The sequence below is a fragment of the Talpa occidentalis genome, unplaced genomic scaffold (assembly GCF_014898055.3).
Source record: "Talpa occidentalis isolate TD23 unplaced genomic scaffold, MPIMG_talOcc4v2.1 talOcc4.7, whole genome shotgun sequence".
NCBI classification, from domain to species: Eukaryota; Metazoa; Chordata; class Mammalia; order Eulipotyphla; family Talpidae; genus Talpa; species Talpa occidentalis.
Window position 1 is genome coordinate 44,701,054 of NW_023605083.1, and position 15,298 is coordinate 44,716,351.

The following is a 15,298-nucleotide window of genomic DNA, read 5'->3' on the forward strand; positions in this document are numbered from 1 at the left end:
AACACAGGAGGATAAAAATTGGAGTTTAGGGCTTTCAACAGAGAAGGCACCTTGGTTAAACAGTCCAGGTTTTGAGGTGGTAACCCTGGCATAGAGGTTGGAAAAGTAAGGTATGTAGGACAAATCGGACCTATGACTTGGATTTACACATAACATTTTGTTGGAGCACAACCACACCCAATAATTGACACGTTGTTTATGGTTTGATTCAGTATAAACACAGACTAGATTAAGTTTGTCTGAATCTCTTCTAATTGCTTTTGAAGTGCAAAAGTAAGTTCCCTCTAAAGCAAAGGCTTTGATCATCCATGCCATCCATTCCACACTTTTCATATATAATATTTAGGACTTAACAAAAAAATTATCAGGCGTAAAGAAAATGTGACCAAATGAAAAGATACTCCAGAAGAAAAGTCTCATGAGGAAAAATAAAATACAAACAAAACCAGAAGGAATAAAAATATCAGCTAGAGATGTAGAACCTATAAAAAATACTCAAATGAAATTTTAAAAGTATAAATTAAATAACTGAATTTAAAAACTCAAAATGTGTTCACAATACATTAGATACACTGAGAGAAAGATGAGTAAATTGGAAAGTACATCAGAAGAAAATATCCATACTGAAGCATAGCTAGGAAAAGGGATGAGAGATCAGAGTTGAGCCCAAAAGCTGTGGGGGGTGCACAGCAAAGGTCTAACATACATGCAACCAGGGGCCCCTGGGCGAGCAGAGAGAGAATTGGACTGAAACAGTATTCGAAAATGTAATGGCCAATCATTTTTCAAAATTAATGGAAGATATTACTCTAACATTCAAGATAAAGTGAGATGGGGGCTTCCTGGATGTACCTGCTCCTCTCCCCTTGCACAGTCTTGAAAACAAGAACATTAACAATAGTGCATACAAATCATAGTAACGATTAACAGCAAATCATTACTTACTCTTTGTCCCTAGTCACTTCTTTGTTTTAGTCAACTGTCTTATCCATCCAGTGACTCCAAAGCAGAAAGAAGCATTGCTGGCCCACAAACAGGACCTGTCAAGCCAGGGTAGTTCCTGCATCTTGAGAAGAACCCTGTACTTACTTCGATCTTATCCTCATTATATCCTAAGATCTCCGCCTCTGGGTGGAATCTGTCCTCCATTTTCTCAACATGTGACACATGAAGAAGAATTTTCTCTGACTGCAACTGCACAAGGCTGCCCTAAACCTTCTCCTTCTCCCTGCATTTAGAGTAACATCATCCGTGGTGATAGGACCCTTGTGGCCTATATTAGGGGGAGGGTGTTGTCCCTCAGACACTCACCCTTGAGGTCTCTCTGGAGCATTCTGTCACTCTATCACTTCAACAAATCTCAGCTTCAAAATCAGGTTAGAGTCATCATTTATTCTTGAGTGTGGAACTCAAGAACCTACTTCCAGTGGCCGATAACAAAAGTGTGAATCAAATCAGAGCAAATGCAAAGAAAAATGCCTCTAGGCACAAGGCAGTAAAACTGCTAAAAATTAGAGAAGGAAAATAATTGAACTCAGAGAAAACAAGACATAGTACTGTTAAGGGAACTATAAGAAAGCTAGTGTTGGCCTGATTTAAATGAAGAAAGTCAGAAGACAATAGAATTCTATCTTCAAAGAAATAATTGGCAAGTCACTCAATACTGAGTGAAACATTTGTTTTTTTTTTTTTTTGTTTTTTTTTTTTAATGAAGGCAGAACAAAGACATTTCCAGAAAAATAAATTGGGAGAATTTGTCACAAGAAGATCTACAATAAAAGAAATGGTAAGGCAAGAGGAAATAGTTACAGATGGAAGCAGAGAAATGCAGGAAAGGAAGAGGAACATTGGAGAATGTAAACATGTGTGTAAGAATAAATCAATGTTTACTGCACAAAATAATGATATAATATCTAACGGAGTTTTAAAATTATGCTTAGAGAAATAAGGGAGACAGAGAAGACACTTGTTTAGTCTAAAATGATTTCACTCTTATGTGGCATATAAAGAAAACAAACACATGAACAAATAAAACAAAAATAAATTTTTGGACTATGAGACCAATTAGTGGTGACCAGAAGAGAAGGGGGGTAGTAGGTGGGGAAGTGGGGAAAAGGGCACAATTAAGAAGTGAGGAATAGAATTGGCCTTTAGCTATGAGCTTAATGTAATATATTGATTCTCAATGTTACACACCTGAAAGTTATATAATGCTATGATGCAAAGTTATATAATGTTATATTGCAATAAAAAATTAGTAAAAATAAAATCAAAGAAACAGGAATAAATATTTTAAAAATAAAAGTCTAATTAAAATGCATTTTAATGGCAAAAAATTACAAAAGGGATTAACTAGAGATAAATTGCTCTAAGGTTCTTGGTAAGTCTATTGTAACTGTAAGAATAATTTTTTTCAAAGATTTCATAACTAACAAGCTAATGGAGGGGAGAAACGTAGCAGCAAAAATACTTAGTTAAATAGTAAAAAAGAATTTAAGAGAAAAAGTGGGGAAGATATATCAATCCTAAATTTGTATGCACTAACAAGACAGCTTCTAAATATATAAAGGAAAATTAACAAAGTTGGATGAAGACAGGGATAAATGCACAGCAAAAGTGGGAAATCTTAAATCTCAGTAACATCTCAAGAATGAGGTCTGTAAAGAGGCAGACTATATAAACAATATGTTATCACACTTGACTTACTGGCATGTATTAATGTTATAAACAATGACAGACTCTACTCTTTTTTAGGAAAATGAAACATATACCTAACTGACCATCTGTGAAAGCATAAGTTAATTCTTAAATTTCAAAGGATAGCAATCAGAGGTTTGCATTCTGTGGCCACCATGAAAATAGTATGAAAAAACAACAATAAAACAAAGAGTAGAAAATTCCCAAATGTTTGAAAATTAAATAATGTACTTCTAGGGCCTCCCCGGTGGCGCAGCGGTTGAGCGCTGGGTTGCGAAGCTGCCCGCAGCCTCTGCAGCGCCGGTTCAATCCCCAGCTGCTCCCCGGCCACTGGAGGAGGGTCCCACATGGTGCGCAGACATCTCCTGCCGCCCGCTGCTCCCCTCTGCCTGCTCTGATCCCCGCTCTGGCTCTGGTGAATTCTCTCACCCTCCCACGCTTCTGACTGTACCCAGTGCTTGTATAAATAAATAAATAAACAAACAAACAAATAAATAAATAAGTCTTCCACAAAAAAAAAATAAATAAATAAATAATGTACTTCTAAATAGCTTATGGTAGAAGAAGAAATCACAATGTGGAGTATTTTTTAACTAATTCTACATTTAAACTTGTAGGATACAGCTAAGGCTTGCTCTGAAGAAATTCTATAAATTTAAAAGCTATTTTTAAAAACTCAGAAAATTCAACTAGAAAATGTGAAAGGAAAGATATAATAAAGATGAAAACAAACTTGAAGACATAGGAAACAACCATAAATGAAGAAATTAATTAATTACTAATAAATCAATCATAAAATTACTTGAAAAGATTAAATAGTTTCTAAAACTGCTCAAGTTAAAAAAGAGAAAGAATAGTGAGAGAATTATTTACCAATATTGGGAACAAAACAGCAACATACTACTGATTCTACTGACATTAAAAGATAAAGAACAAATTCAATAGATTTCAAAATTTACAGGAAGTGGACATTTCTGGAAAACAGTTAAATTGCCAAAACCAGCAGGAAAAGAAATTTCAAATCCAGATGGTTCTACATATATTAAAAAGTAAATCCAAATCTTAATATACATGATCCTAAATACTTAAGATACTAATTTTATATGATTTTTCCAAATAGAGACAACACTTTCTGACTTATTTTCTGAATCCAGCATAATCTTGATACCAATACCTTACAAGGATATTGCAAGAAAGAAGAATTAGAGGCAAATTGCTCTCAGAAACATAGATGCATAAAGATTTTTAAAAACTAGTACCAAATCAAACTAGTAATATGTAGTTACCAAGCAGGGATTTTCTGGGAGTTAAAAGACAAATTTATATTCAAAAATCAATCAGTAAAATTTACCATATTAATAGAAGAGGAAAGTCATGACCATCTTAACAGATGTGAAGTAGTAACACTATTTGATAAAATTCAACATTTAATCATTATGTAAAATCTCAGCCACAGAAATAAAAACTACTTTCTTAATTGGATGAAGGGCATTTATAAAAACCAAATAAAGAAAGCAAACATCATATTGACCTGTAAAGCACTGAAAATCTTTCACCCCAAATCAAGTATGAGACAAGAATCCCTGTGACTATGTTTATTTAAAACTGCACTGTGAATCCCGGGCAGAGCAATAAGGCAAACAAAAGAAGTAATAGGTGTAAGTTGTAAACATTAATATTCAGAACCCTATTTAAATGAGATTGAGAATTCAGAGCATTCCATGCATGCACAAATCAGCAAACCAAGGACCCCGATGCCTTACAACTCTGATGGGAAGTGATGCTATTTCCCCTCCAATGGAACTTAGGAGTTCCTCTAGACTTTATTTAGGGAAATGTCAGCCTTTTAGCTGGGGAAGTGTATGAGGGTCTCAACATCAACACTCTCCAATCTGCCCTCTCCTCTGTTTGTCTTCAAGTAAACCTGTTTCGTTGTTGGAAAAACTGATTGCTTTTGTTTGAGGTCAAGAAAGTGAAAGAAAGAAAAGGGAAAAAAACCTCTTTCTTCCTAGATGTTTGTATATGTAAAAAAAACATAGAATCCACAAATGAGCTTCAAATAGTAAGTTGACCAAGTTCACTTGATATAATAATACAAGCTTTCCTGTATCTCTATAAACAGTGACAATTAGAAAATCATTTTTTAAAATTGTAATACCATCAAAATATAAAATACTTATGAATAAATTGCACAAAAATGTGCCTGACTTACAGTCAAACCAAGAATCCAATTGATTTAATTTGGGGACCTTAAAAATGCAGGAAATAAAAAATAATATTCAGAAATTATTTTAACAAGTACTACACTAAACAGTCTTGCAGAATAATTCAATGGAAAGAACCCTCTGACACTGGCTTATGATTAAGTGTAACAACAGAAAGCAGATAATGGGCTACTTAAATAGGGAAACATAACTTTAAAAGATGGTTACCATATTCTGAGTTGTTTTTGTTGCACAAGAAGGACTATATTCAAGGACTCATCAATAGAAAATCTTGTACTTCATATTAGAGAACCATTTAGCTACATATTTAGTTGAATACCACTATCAGGATATACAGTAGCCAAATGCACCACTTAGGAAAATTATACCTGTTTTTGGAGATGAGTTAACACAACTTCTAGCAAATTCTGCAGTACCAAAAAAATTAATCCACACACATTTACCCAAACATGTCCAGGCTATTCTCCAAATGGGGGAGGCTGAACAACAGCAACAAAGAAAGCAATTAGGATAGAATAACAACAAATTTTTCATTCCAATAGAAAAATAATCATCAACAATGATCTTTGTTCCAAAAAATGGAGAAGTGAAGGTCCTCTTGCCAAAAGCAATCACAGTACATTAATATTAAACATGATCTAATGAAGTCAGAAGTTGTTTGGGGAAAACATGCACCACTGTAAAGACATAGTTCGCATGATAAATTCTTAGCAGAAAAGAAGGGATTTAAACCTCTTCCCTTGTTTCACCTGAGATTTATTTTTTCCTACTGAACAAAAAAATTAAGGTATAACTAATAGAGGGAAGGAGGGGAAAGGAAAAGGAAGGAGAAAAAAGTTAAATATACAACTTAGCTCAGATTTTGAAAAGGGATTTAAAAATAAGTGTATGATTCAAGTTTACTTCTAAAAGTTTTAAATGTTCTTAAGAATAAGGCTTGTCTTTGTATGATATAAGAAATCATTTACACCTTTGCGGTGAAGGACTTGTTCTGGTTTTACATCTAGCAGAAAAAAAATGATATATATTTCCCCTACCCCTGGCACAGGCCTTCCCACTTCATAAGCAAAACAGTGATGTAACTCCCTTTGGACTTTGTGACCATTTCTGGAGGTGGATGATTCACTCTTTAGGGAAAAAGAAAAAAAAAATCTGGCTCTGTTGCTTTCCTATTTGACCGCCTTAAAAGGATCTTTTTGAAGCTATTAATCCAGGCTACTAAAATAGCACCAACTGTTCTTTATTAAAGTTCAAGTGGAACTACCAATAGAGAGGAGAGAATTTATTTCTTAAAAACCTAGGGCATTTCCCTGATTACAAGTGATGTTGAACATTTTTTCATATGCCTGTTGGCCATTTGCATTTCCTCTTCAGAGAAGTTTCTTTTTAGCTCTTCTGCCCATTTTTTGACTGGATTATTTTCTTTGTTTGTGCTGAGTCTCATCAGCTCTTTGTAGATTTTTGTGATCAGTCCTTTATCATTAGTGTTGGGTGCAAAAATGTTCTCCCAGTCAGTGGGATTTCTCTTTGTTTTTGTTATTGTCTCTATTGCTGTGCAGAAGCTCTTAAATTTGATGTAGTCCCAGCTGTTTATCTTTGCCTTCACTATCACTGCTTTGGGTGATGTGTCTATAAAGATGTCTTTGATGTGCATATCATGGAGTGTAGTAGCATCTTACACCAGTGAGAATGGCACATATTAAAAAAACTAGCAACAACAAATGTTGGCGAGGTTGTGGAGAAAAAGGCACTCTCCTGCACTGCTAGTGGGAGTGCAAACTGGTCCAACCACTATGGAGAGCTGTGTGGAGATTTCTGGACCTACTAAACATAGAGCTTCCATATGATCCAGCAATTCCACTCCTAGGTATTTACCCAAAGGACACAGAAACATCAATTCCAAAGAGCACCTGCACCCCTATGTTTATAGCAGCACTATTTACAATAGCTAAGCTTTGGAAACAACCCAAATGCCCCAAAATAGGTGACTGGATCAAGAAGATGTGGTACATATACACCATGGAATATTACTCAGCATTCAAAAAAGATAAACACATGCAATTTGCAGCAACATGGATGGCGCTGGAAGGGATCATGCTCAGCGAAATAAGGCAGAAAGAAAAAGAAAAATACCAGATGGTCTCACTCATAGCAGGAATCTAGAAAACTTAAATAAGGGACCAGGAAAAAGAATAACTATAAGAAAGAAAATATCAAAATCAACAAACAACTACGAACCAGAGACACTCTATGGGGGATGGAGGGCGGGGAAAGGAGGGATTGGGGTCAAAATAAGGGGGATGTAATTGTATGGGGAATATAAAAATTAAATTTAAATTAAATTTTAAAAAAGATTATGGAACAACAACAACAAAAAAAAAACCTAGGGCATAGAGTTTCAGCATCCTAAGCTAAGAACAATTGGATTCACTATGTCCTGCTTTTCGGGTAAAGTGTGGTCTTGACTGAAACATGCCTGGTAATCAATGCCCGCAGTCTCATCATTGCCAGTTTGTAATGGGAAACGGAAACACACACATGCACAAATGCATGTATGCACACACAATCTCCCAATGCAACCACTCAGAGATTTAATGGACCTTAAATAACCTTCTAATCCACATCTCTGGGGAAATAAAGGAATTCAGGTTGAAGACACTGTAAGTCTATAATTGTTTGCTTTTGGTACAAACCCAGGTACAAACAAACACCAACATTAGGCCACTGTGATTATATAATGTGACATTTAGACAGTCTCAGTTGGCAGCTTGTTTGAAAATGATAAGATATTAGAAGCAGGAGTAGGAGAGCAAGGAGTATGAAGAAGAGGAGAAAAAAGGAAAGGGGAAAAAGAGAAAAAAAAAAATCACAACAGCCAAAACAGAGAAGAGAACAGAAGGAAGAAGTGAAAATACACATTTCTAAACAGGAGGGTCATATATGCTTTTGTATGAATGAGCACATTCTCTTATTCAAGAAGTGATTTCTTGGGCTGCCCTGGTGGCCCAAGGGGTTAAGTTGCAACCTATGAAGCGGTCCACAGCCATTGCAGCATGAGTTCAATCCCTAGCCAGGAAGCTACCCACATAGTGCAGCAGACCTCTCCTGACTCACCCGCTGCTCCCCTCAGCAGTGTATTTCAGTCAGTCTGCCTGTTCTGTTCCCCACTCTGTCTCTGGTGAATCCTCTTACTCCCCATACCTCTAGCCTGTACCCCAGTTCTTGTATGCATAAATAAATCATTTTAAAAAAACCTTTCTTACACAAATAACAGAAAAGTAATCTATGTAAGTAAATCCATGCCTTTCCAAATGAAATTGATGCTAAATGATCTGTATTCTGAAATTTCTAAGTGGGAGGCATATCCTATTAAAAGACAATAGCAAAAATAGCTATTGCAAGAAATATTAACTTAAGAAAAGCAAATTATGTTGATTTTGCTAAGTGCCCTACACAACCTGAATACACACTGGTCATGGCTGAGTCACCTGTTGACATTTATTCATCACTGTCCTGCCAGGACCTAGCGGGCACAGTGACAGGGGAGATAATTAGAGAAACACAGCAGGTTATTTCTATACTAGAAACATGAAACCTAATTGGTATGATTTCTTGCCAACAGCTATAATAATCAGGTTCTACCTCAATACTTGAATACAATATTATCCTATAAAGTAAACAATCTGATATATAGCCACCGTGGTAAGTTTGACTACAAAAGATTCCAAGATGATTTAAATATTTATTTCCTGTATTTCAAGAAAAATATCAATATGAATAGAAATTTGGAACAGAAAATAATATTACTAGACCTAAGATAAGGTGATTAGAACAATATCTAAGCAGTGATTGCGATCTAGTGGGAGTATCTGGTATGCCCAGTTCCTATATAAATCCATGTTGCAATCACTGGAAGATGTCCACAATATTTGGTGTCTTTTCAAAAAGATTGATGCAAGATAGAAAACTTTAGATTTCTTAAATACAGAAGTAGTATATGTTTGTTTTAGTAATAACATGAATATGATGACAAATTATAGTTCCATTTTATCATTGGCTCAAGGGATTTCATGAAGTTTCCAGCATAATGCTACTTTTACTTCTCCAAGTTTTTTATCCTATGTATTTATTTGCAAGCTTGGAAGTTCTCTGGTGTGAAATTCAAAATTTGCCTAGTGCACAGAGAGCAAGAAGAGACCAGAGAAAGAGGCTGAATACACCAGATTGGCATCAGGTAGTGGAGATTTTGATAAGCAAGGGAACTTATAGACAGCCTTATCTTGGGCAATAGGCAAGGCAAGTAGATCTCTGATTCTACACAGCTCGCCCAATCTTTAAAGTTTATGAGAGGTTGTCTCTGTACAGTCCAGGTGGTCTCCATAAGACATTACTCTCAAAGCCAAATCCTTGACACAGCTGCCAGTGTGTAGCTGGGATCTGGAATGCACATTCCAAGGAAGTATGGAGCTTCAGTTGCCGGTCAACCAGTAGTAACATCCCCTCAATAACCAACTCCAATAATATTTCAATCATTCCTTTCCCAACATGTTCTTACTATTCTTGACCCTGACTCTCTTTTCTGGTTTATTGTATTATGTGCATTTTTGTAAGTCACTTCAAATAGACTGCATAAAGAAGGGCATAAATAATAAACAAATGATAGAAAATAGATTAAACCTATACAAATAGACACTACATTTAGTGTAAATGTAGAGCTCTAGTAACAATGAGATTGTATGCCATAGGAGTCCATTTATGTAACAGGCAACACCAACATGTAATGTTATGGGGTATATATAAGGTGTGTGTGTATGATAAAACTACAAAGAAAAACAAGGCAGTGTGAACCATAAAAATCAGAATACTGGTTCCTTCTGGTTAGGGAGAATGAGTAGTGATGGAAGGGGCCCAAAGTAGGCATCTTGTTCTTTATACCTGTGTAATTGTTAAAAGGATATTCCTTTTGTGATAGTTCACAGAGCTGTTTGTGTATGTTTTTATATTCATGTTTCATAATTGACTGGAATTTTTTTTTAGATAATCTAAATCCGAGTAACCCAAAGAGTCTAATGAAAATCAGACCCCAGGCATGTTTACCTTTGGGAAAGAAACTCAAACTACACCGAAGAGCCACAGACCTCCAGGACTGAAACTTTAACCAGTCACTACTCAGCTAACATTTCACCTAATTTGCATACTACTGCGCCAATTGTTACTTAACTGAATTTTAGCTGAATTTGCAAGGCAGACCAGTTAAGAATCATTCCACCTTTTTTTTGTACATATAAACCCTGTTCATCCCTAGCAACTCAGAACTATTCAAGGGCTTCTTGGGTCTTGCTCCCTGGGCTGTGGGTTTAAAGTTTCAAATAGGTGCCTTTTGTTTGTTTCAGCTCAGCCAGATTTCAGATTCATCGTTAACATAGTCTTTTCTGTACATAAATTATAATCCATGAAAGGGTTAGGATTTTATGTACATATACATATATACATATAAATATATATAATGGCAACCACAAGAAGAAAATAAAAATAAAGGCTTGCAAAATACCAAAATAAGGATTTCTAAAGCTAAAAAAAAAGGAGAGATGTAGAGAGTAAGATGGGGCTTATTACTAAAAGGAACTCTGACCAAATTCTGAACATTAAGAATGTTGGAGGGATGGGCTGGAATGAGGTGGAAATTACAATGTCATGGCACTAACTAAATCAATACAGTCATGAAAATAGAAAGCACAAAAATTATCTTGCAAAATTCAGTAACAAAATCAGTATTTATGGAGAGTCTTCTACATAGCAGGCACTGTTCTATGCACCAGAAACACAACAGTGAAGCAATGAATGAAGCAAATGAGGTCTGTTTTCTCATGAAACTTAACATTCTGTAGTAAAGAATGTAAGCAAGAGGGAGGAAGAGAGTAGTGATAAGGAAAGGTAACTTGATAGATAGGAACAAGTATTCCAGAAAAATAGAACAGCCTGTGTAAATACTCAAGTGGGAAAAAGTATGGCATATTTGAAAGACAAATTCTGAAACACACAAGAGGAAAATAGCTTGAGATGATGCGGGCATAGTCAGGGAAAAGAGAGTGCTGTAGATTGTAAGGGTAGAGTGCCTGGATTGGGTATTGTGGATTTTAAGCAGGAGACTGACATGAGTGGTCTACACTTCTAAAAGGTAATTATGACTACTTCCAAAAGGTAATTATGACTACTTCCTAGACACATTTTTTTTAAGGAGGAGATAGGACAATGCTCAGTTGTTATAGAGAGACAGAATGGCAGCTTGGAATGCATTAATAATAGTGACCATGGGAAAAGTAGATGGATTCAGGTTATATTCTAGAAGCAGAGTCAGCAGGATTTGCTGATAGATCAATGTCAGAGGAAGTGATTTCTAGACTGTGACTTCAGTAATGGGTGGTTGGCAGTGAGACACACTAGATAAAAGAAATTGCAAGCCAGTAGGATAATAGTTGCCCCAAGCCCTGTTTGAAGAAAGAATTGAGTCTAGAGCTGAGCTAGACTGAGTTGCTCAACTACTGTTTTCAACAAATAGAATAAATCATGGACTGGTGGGCCCTATCCCAACAATTATCCAAGCAATTTGGCCCACCAACTGACCATGAGGCACCATGCTACACAAAAAGTGTTATACCCTGATTCATGATTATCTCACAGTTTCTTGGAGGGGGAAAGCTAAAAGTCCTGCATGAACAGTTGGAATGTAACCTGTCCACTCATGCCCAGCCCAGAACAAATTATGACCCTGGTCTCCTCTACCCTGCCTCTTGTATCTATCTTTTAAACATCTCCCAGTTCCCCTCAAACAGCCTAGCTAATTCTCCTTTACAGCACTAGTTTCCTCATGCCTAGTCCTCTAACAAAGCCTTCCCTGGTTCAACAGAAGTTCTCTGTGAATCCTTTCTCTAGAGGGCAAAGGACCCACTCTTGTGGGTGGGGTCAATAACAGCAGTGCCTTTTACTGAAGTGGGGAAAACTTTTGCTGGTTTGTAGGTACAGGGAATTATATGGTTCGAGGAAATTTAATGGCCAAGTTAAGGTGAATAGAAGAATTTGAATAGAATTTGAATAGAAGAAAGATAACAAGCAGAACTAACGAGGAATAGGCCCAATCTTGTGCACACTAAGGAACACATTAATAATTTTAATATTTTTTCAGCCTATAAGCCTAAGAGACTTAATTAGGGTCAGGAACTGAGGGGTTCAGTATCTTGGCCCATTTCAAATATATTAATAGCACACCAGCATGGCTCAGCATACATTATTGGGTATGATCACCGCGCATAATGAAAAGCACAAGTTGATTAATCACTTTGTAGTAAATTTAGATTTTTTTGGATACAAAATTTCTAATATATTACCCATAGAGTTATAATTGTTAAGTTTTTAAAGACTCTTCCAATGCCCAGTCATAAATACCTAGTCTCACACATCTGGAAACAGATATTTTTTAAAAATTCTTTATTATAAAGGTATACATAGATATTTGTGTTTCTTCAAAACCCAGAAGAATGTATTAATGCAAGTTCTAGAAATGTGTTTCAAATTAGTGATCATTTTGAACACCCCAAAGTAAAAAATAATGTCTATAACTGCTTAGTAAAAAAAAAAAAAAAAACCTTTAAAAAGAGAACTATTCCTATTATGAAAATAAAGAATGCTAGTTATCCATAGGCACAAATAACACCAAAACTAACTCCCATTAGGTTTGGTGTTCATACATGACTAGAAATCTACATCTGAGTTTAGAAATTGGAATACAGCAAAATCAGACTTGATTCCTTTTTTATGATTACTAATTTTATACTTAATAAAGATTGAAGAGCTTTTTAAAAGGTGGCCCATTACACAACAGTACTGCTCACCTCTTACCTCTGATATTTGAGTGACCTCTTAAGAGTTAAAAACTCTTTAGATCACCAACCTTTACTTGCTTCTTCACCAAATGGCTCACACATGTACACATCTTGCCCAAATACAACATTATTTCAGATGTTCATAGCCAGAAAAAAATATTCAAAACAGGTGTCCTGGTAGCATTACTTCTAAAACATTTATAGAAATTATGTCACTCTCAGACCTTTTACCATCCAAACTGTGGTAGACAGAGGAAGTGAAGGGAAGAGTCCTCATGAAAATGCATACGTTGTGCAAAATGAAAAATGAGGTAAGAATTATATAAAATAAAATATTAAAAAAAAAGAGTTGAGTCAATATACTCTAGGCCTTCTCCTTCTTTTAATTCTTTCAGTCTATTAATCACTGGCTTTTCATTTACCTGTTTTAAATGCTTTTCAGGAAAACTTATGTCTACCATGTTCAAAAGTGTTTGTTGAAAGAAAATATGCTTAATCAAAACTCTAAACTTTCTATGAGAAAATATTAAATTATTGTGACACTAAAGTTAACTGACAGTATCCATCTGGGGCCAAAATGGGAACCACTTTTTGCAAGCAGTGCGCTCCACTGATGGAGATGAAAGAGAGATTATGAGAATAACTGATGACCACGTGCTCAGGAAACCAGTGCTGAAAGCAAGTTGAGTAATGATGAAATATTTAATAAGATGAGGGCAAAGGATGTGACAATTAGACTATAAAAGCCCTGGCACAACAATGTCACCACAATGAAAGGTTTGCATTTTGTCATCCAAACAATATTACATAAACCAAGCAAATATCAATATCAGAAATGAGTTCATTGTGGGAATGTAGAAGTCTGGCCACATTCCTACTGCTGTGGGGCAAGCATCACCTCTGGAAGCTGTGAAACAGCCACAGCAGCTACTGCAGCTCCCCAACATAAGTGCGGCAGTTCCATTTAATATTCTTGTCTAGTGAAACAGCAAAGATCCTTCATGCCTATTTTTAAATGCACATTTTTAATATTCACTATAATGCTACTCTTTAACAAACTCTTTACTCCCTGCCTCTCTGATGAAGCTTCCCGTGGTCTTTAAAAGGATTGTTAACCCAAGAATGGATCACACTCTTTCTGCATGAGCAAGTTGAGAGACACTCCATTAAGCCTTCCAGTATTTAATAGAAAGAGTCATCTCTCACCTCTGAGGAGATGAGCCAGCTGCTCAGTGATGAGTTCAGGAGCCTCCTGGAGAATCTCTTTTACCACGAGGGAGGAGGAAGACTCTCGGAACTCAAGAGCACCATCACTCTGCTCAACTGGATTAATGACCTTGACAACTGCTGATTCTAAAGTTTTGTCCTCACTGTAAAGCAAATGGAGGAAAAGAAGAGAAAGAGGTAAGGTGTGTTTTCTTATTCTTTGGAATTATTTAATCTATGCTCCCACACAAATGGCTTCCTCTCAAAAAATATGAGTAATCGCACATGACTCACAAGAATACAACCTTATTTTGTGTGTTTTTCATATTTTTTTCCAACTAACTACCTCTATAAGAGTTTTAGAACAACTTCATATTTTAGCACTTCTATGATTTTGCTATTGGAAAATATTAACAGTGGTAGTACTAATAATAATAATGGTAATAATAATGGCTACATTTATTGAATATCTAGTCTAGACAGACACTACTATAAATATCTTTTTTGTGTTATCATGTTTTATACTATAAAATGACTCTAAGAATGATTTCTATTAAAATTCCTATTTTACAAATGGGGAAATGGAGGCCCAGAGTAATAAGAAAATAAGATAAATAAATGAAATTTTCAATTGTATTTAAAATCTGACAGTATGATTCTAAAACTTGCACATCCAGTCACTCTGCTGGAGAAAATATAGTACTGTGCTTTACTTCTACCATCATTATTGTATATAAGATAGAGTTGATTTTATCAAAGGTAGGATGACATAAATAAAACTAGCTTTACTCTTATTGACTGACAAAAACAAAAATGAATGACAGCAAAGGAAATAAAGATCTCTATTTTGAAGAGTATTTTGTTTCATAAATAATCTTAAAACCAGAATTTACAACTTCAGTCTCAAAAGCAGATTAAATTTTCAATTTTAACTGATAGCAAAATTCTTCCTAAGATTTTGATTAACACAGACATTTCATAGTTCACTCCTTTGTCTTTATCCATTATCAACTTACATTACTCATTTTGAATAAGTTAAAATATAAATTTAGTTAAGCATGTAATCTTCCTGAGAACTGATAATTTAAACTCAGTCAGATAACCTACCAATAACTCCAGTCAGTTATCAGTACTTGATTAATAAATACTATTCAAAAGAATTTTGTGAAACAAGAGAGGGCCAAGATGTTCCTTGATTCGCTCCCAAGAGGATCATCTAATAGCTAACCAGAGTGACACTACACCCAGAGGAGCTCATAGCTTAGGGTAAAACTGGAACACCCCTTGGAC

The 15,298-nt window shown here is 35.5% G+C and overlaps 1 protein-coding gene across 1 annotated transcript in view; it reads right to left on the minus strand.

The window, feature by feature from the left end:
* Nucleotides 1–15,298, minus strand: part of PRUNE2 (prune homolog 2 with BCH domain) — a 215,805-nt gene that overhangs the window by 146,207 nt on the left and 54,300 nt on the right. Inside the window, exon 4 of the mRNA XM_054688860.1 lies at nt 14,009–14,172. Within this exon, the coding sequence (XP_054544835.1) occupies nt 14,009–14,172 (164 nt within the window). The remainder of the gene's footprint in view (nt 1–14,008; nt 14,173–15,298) is intronic.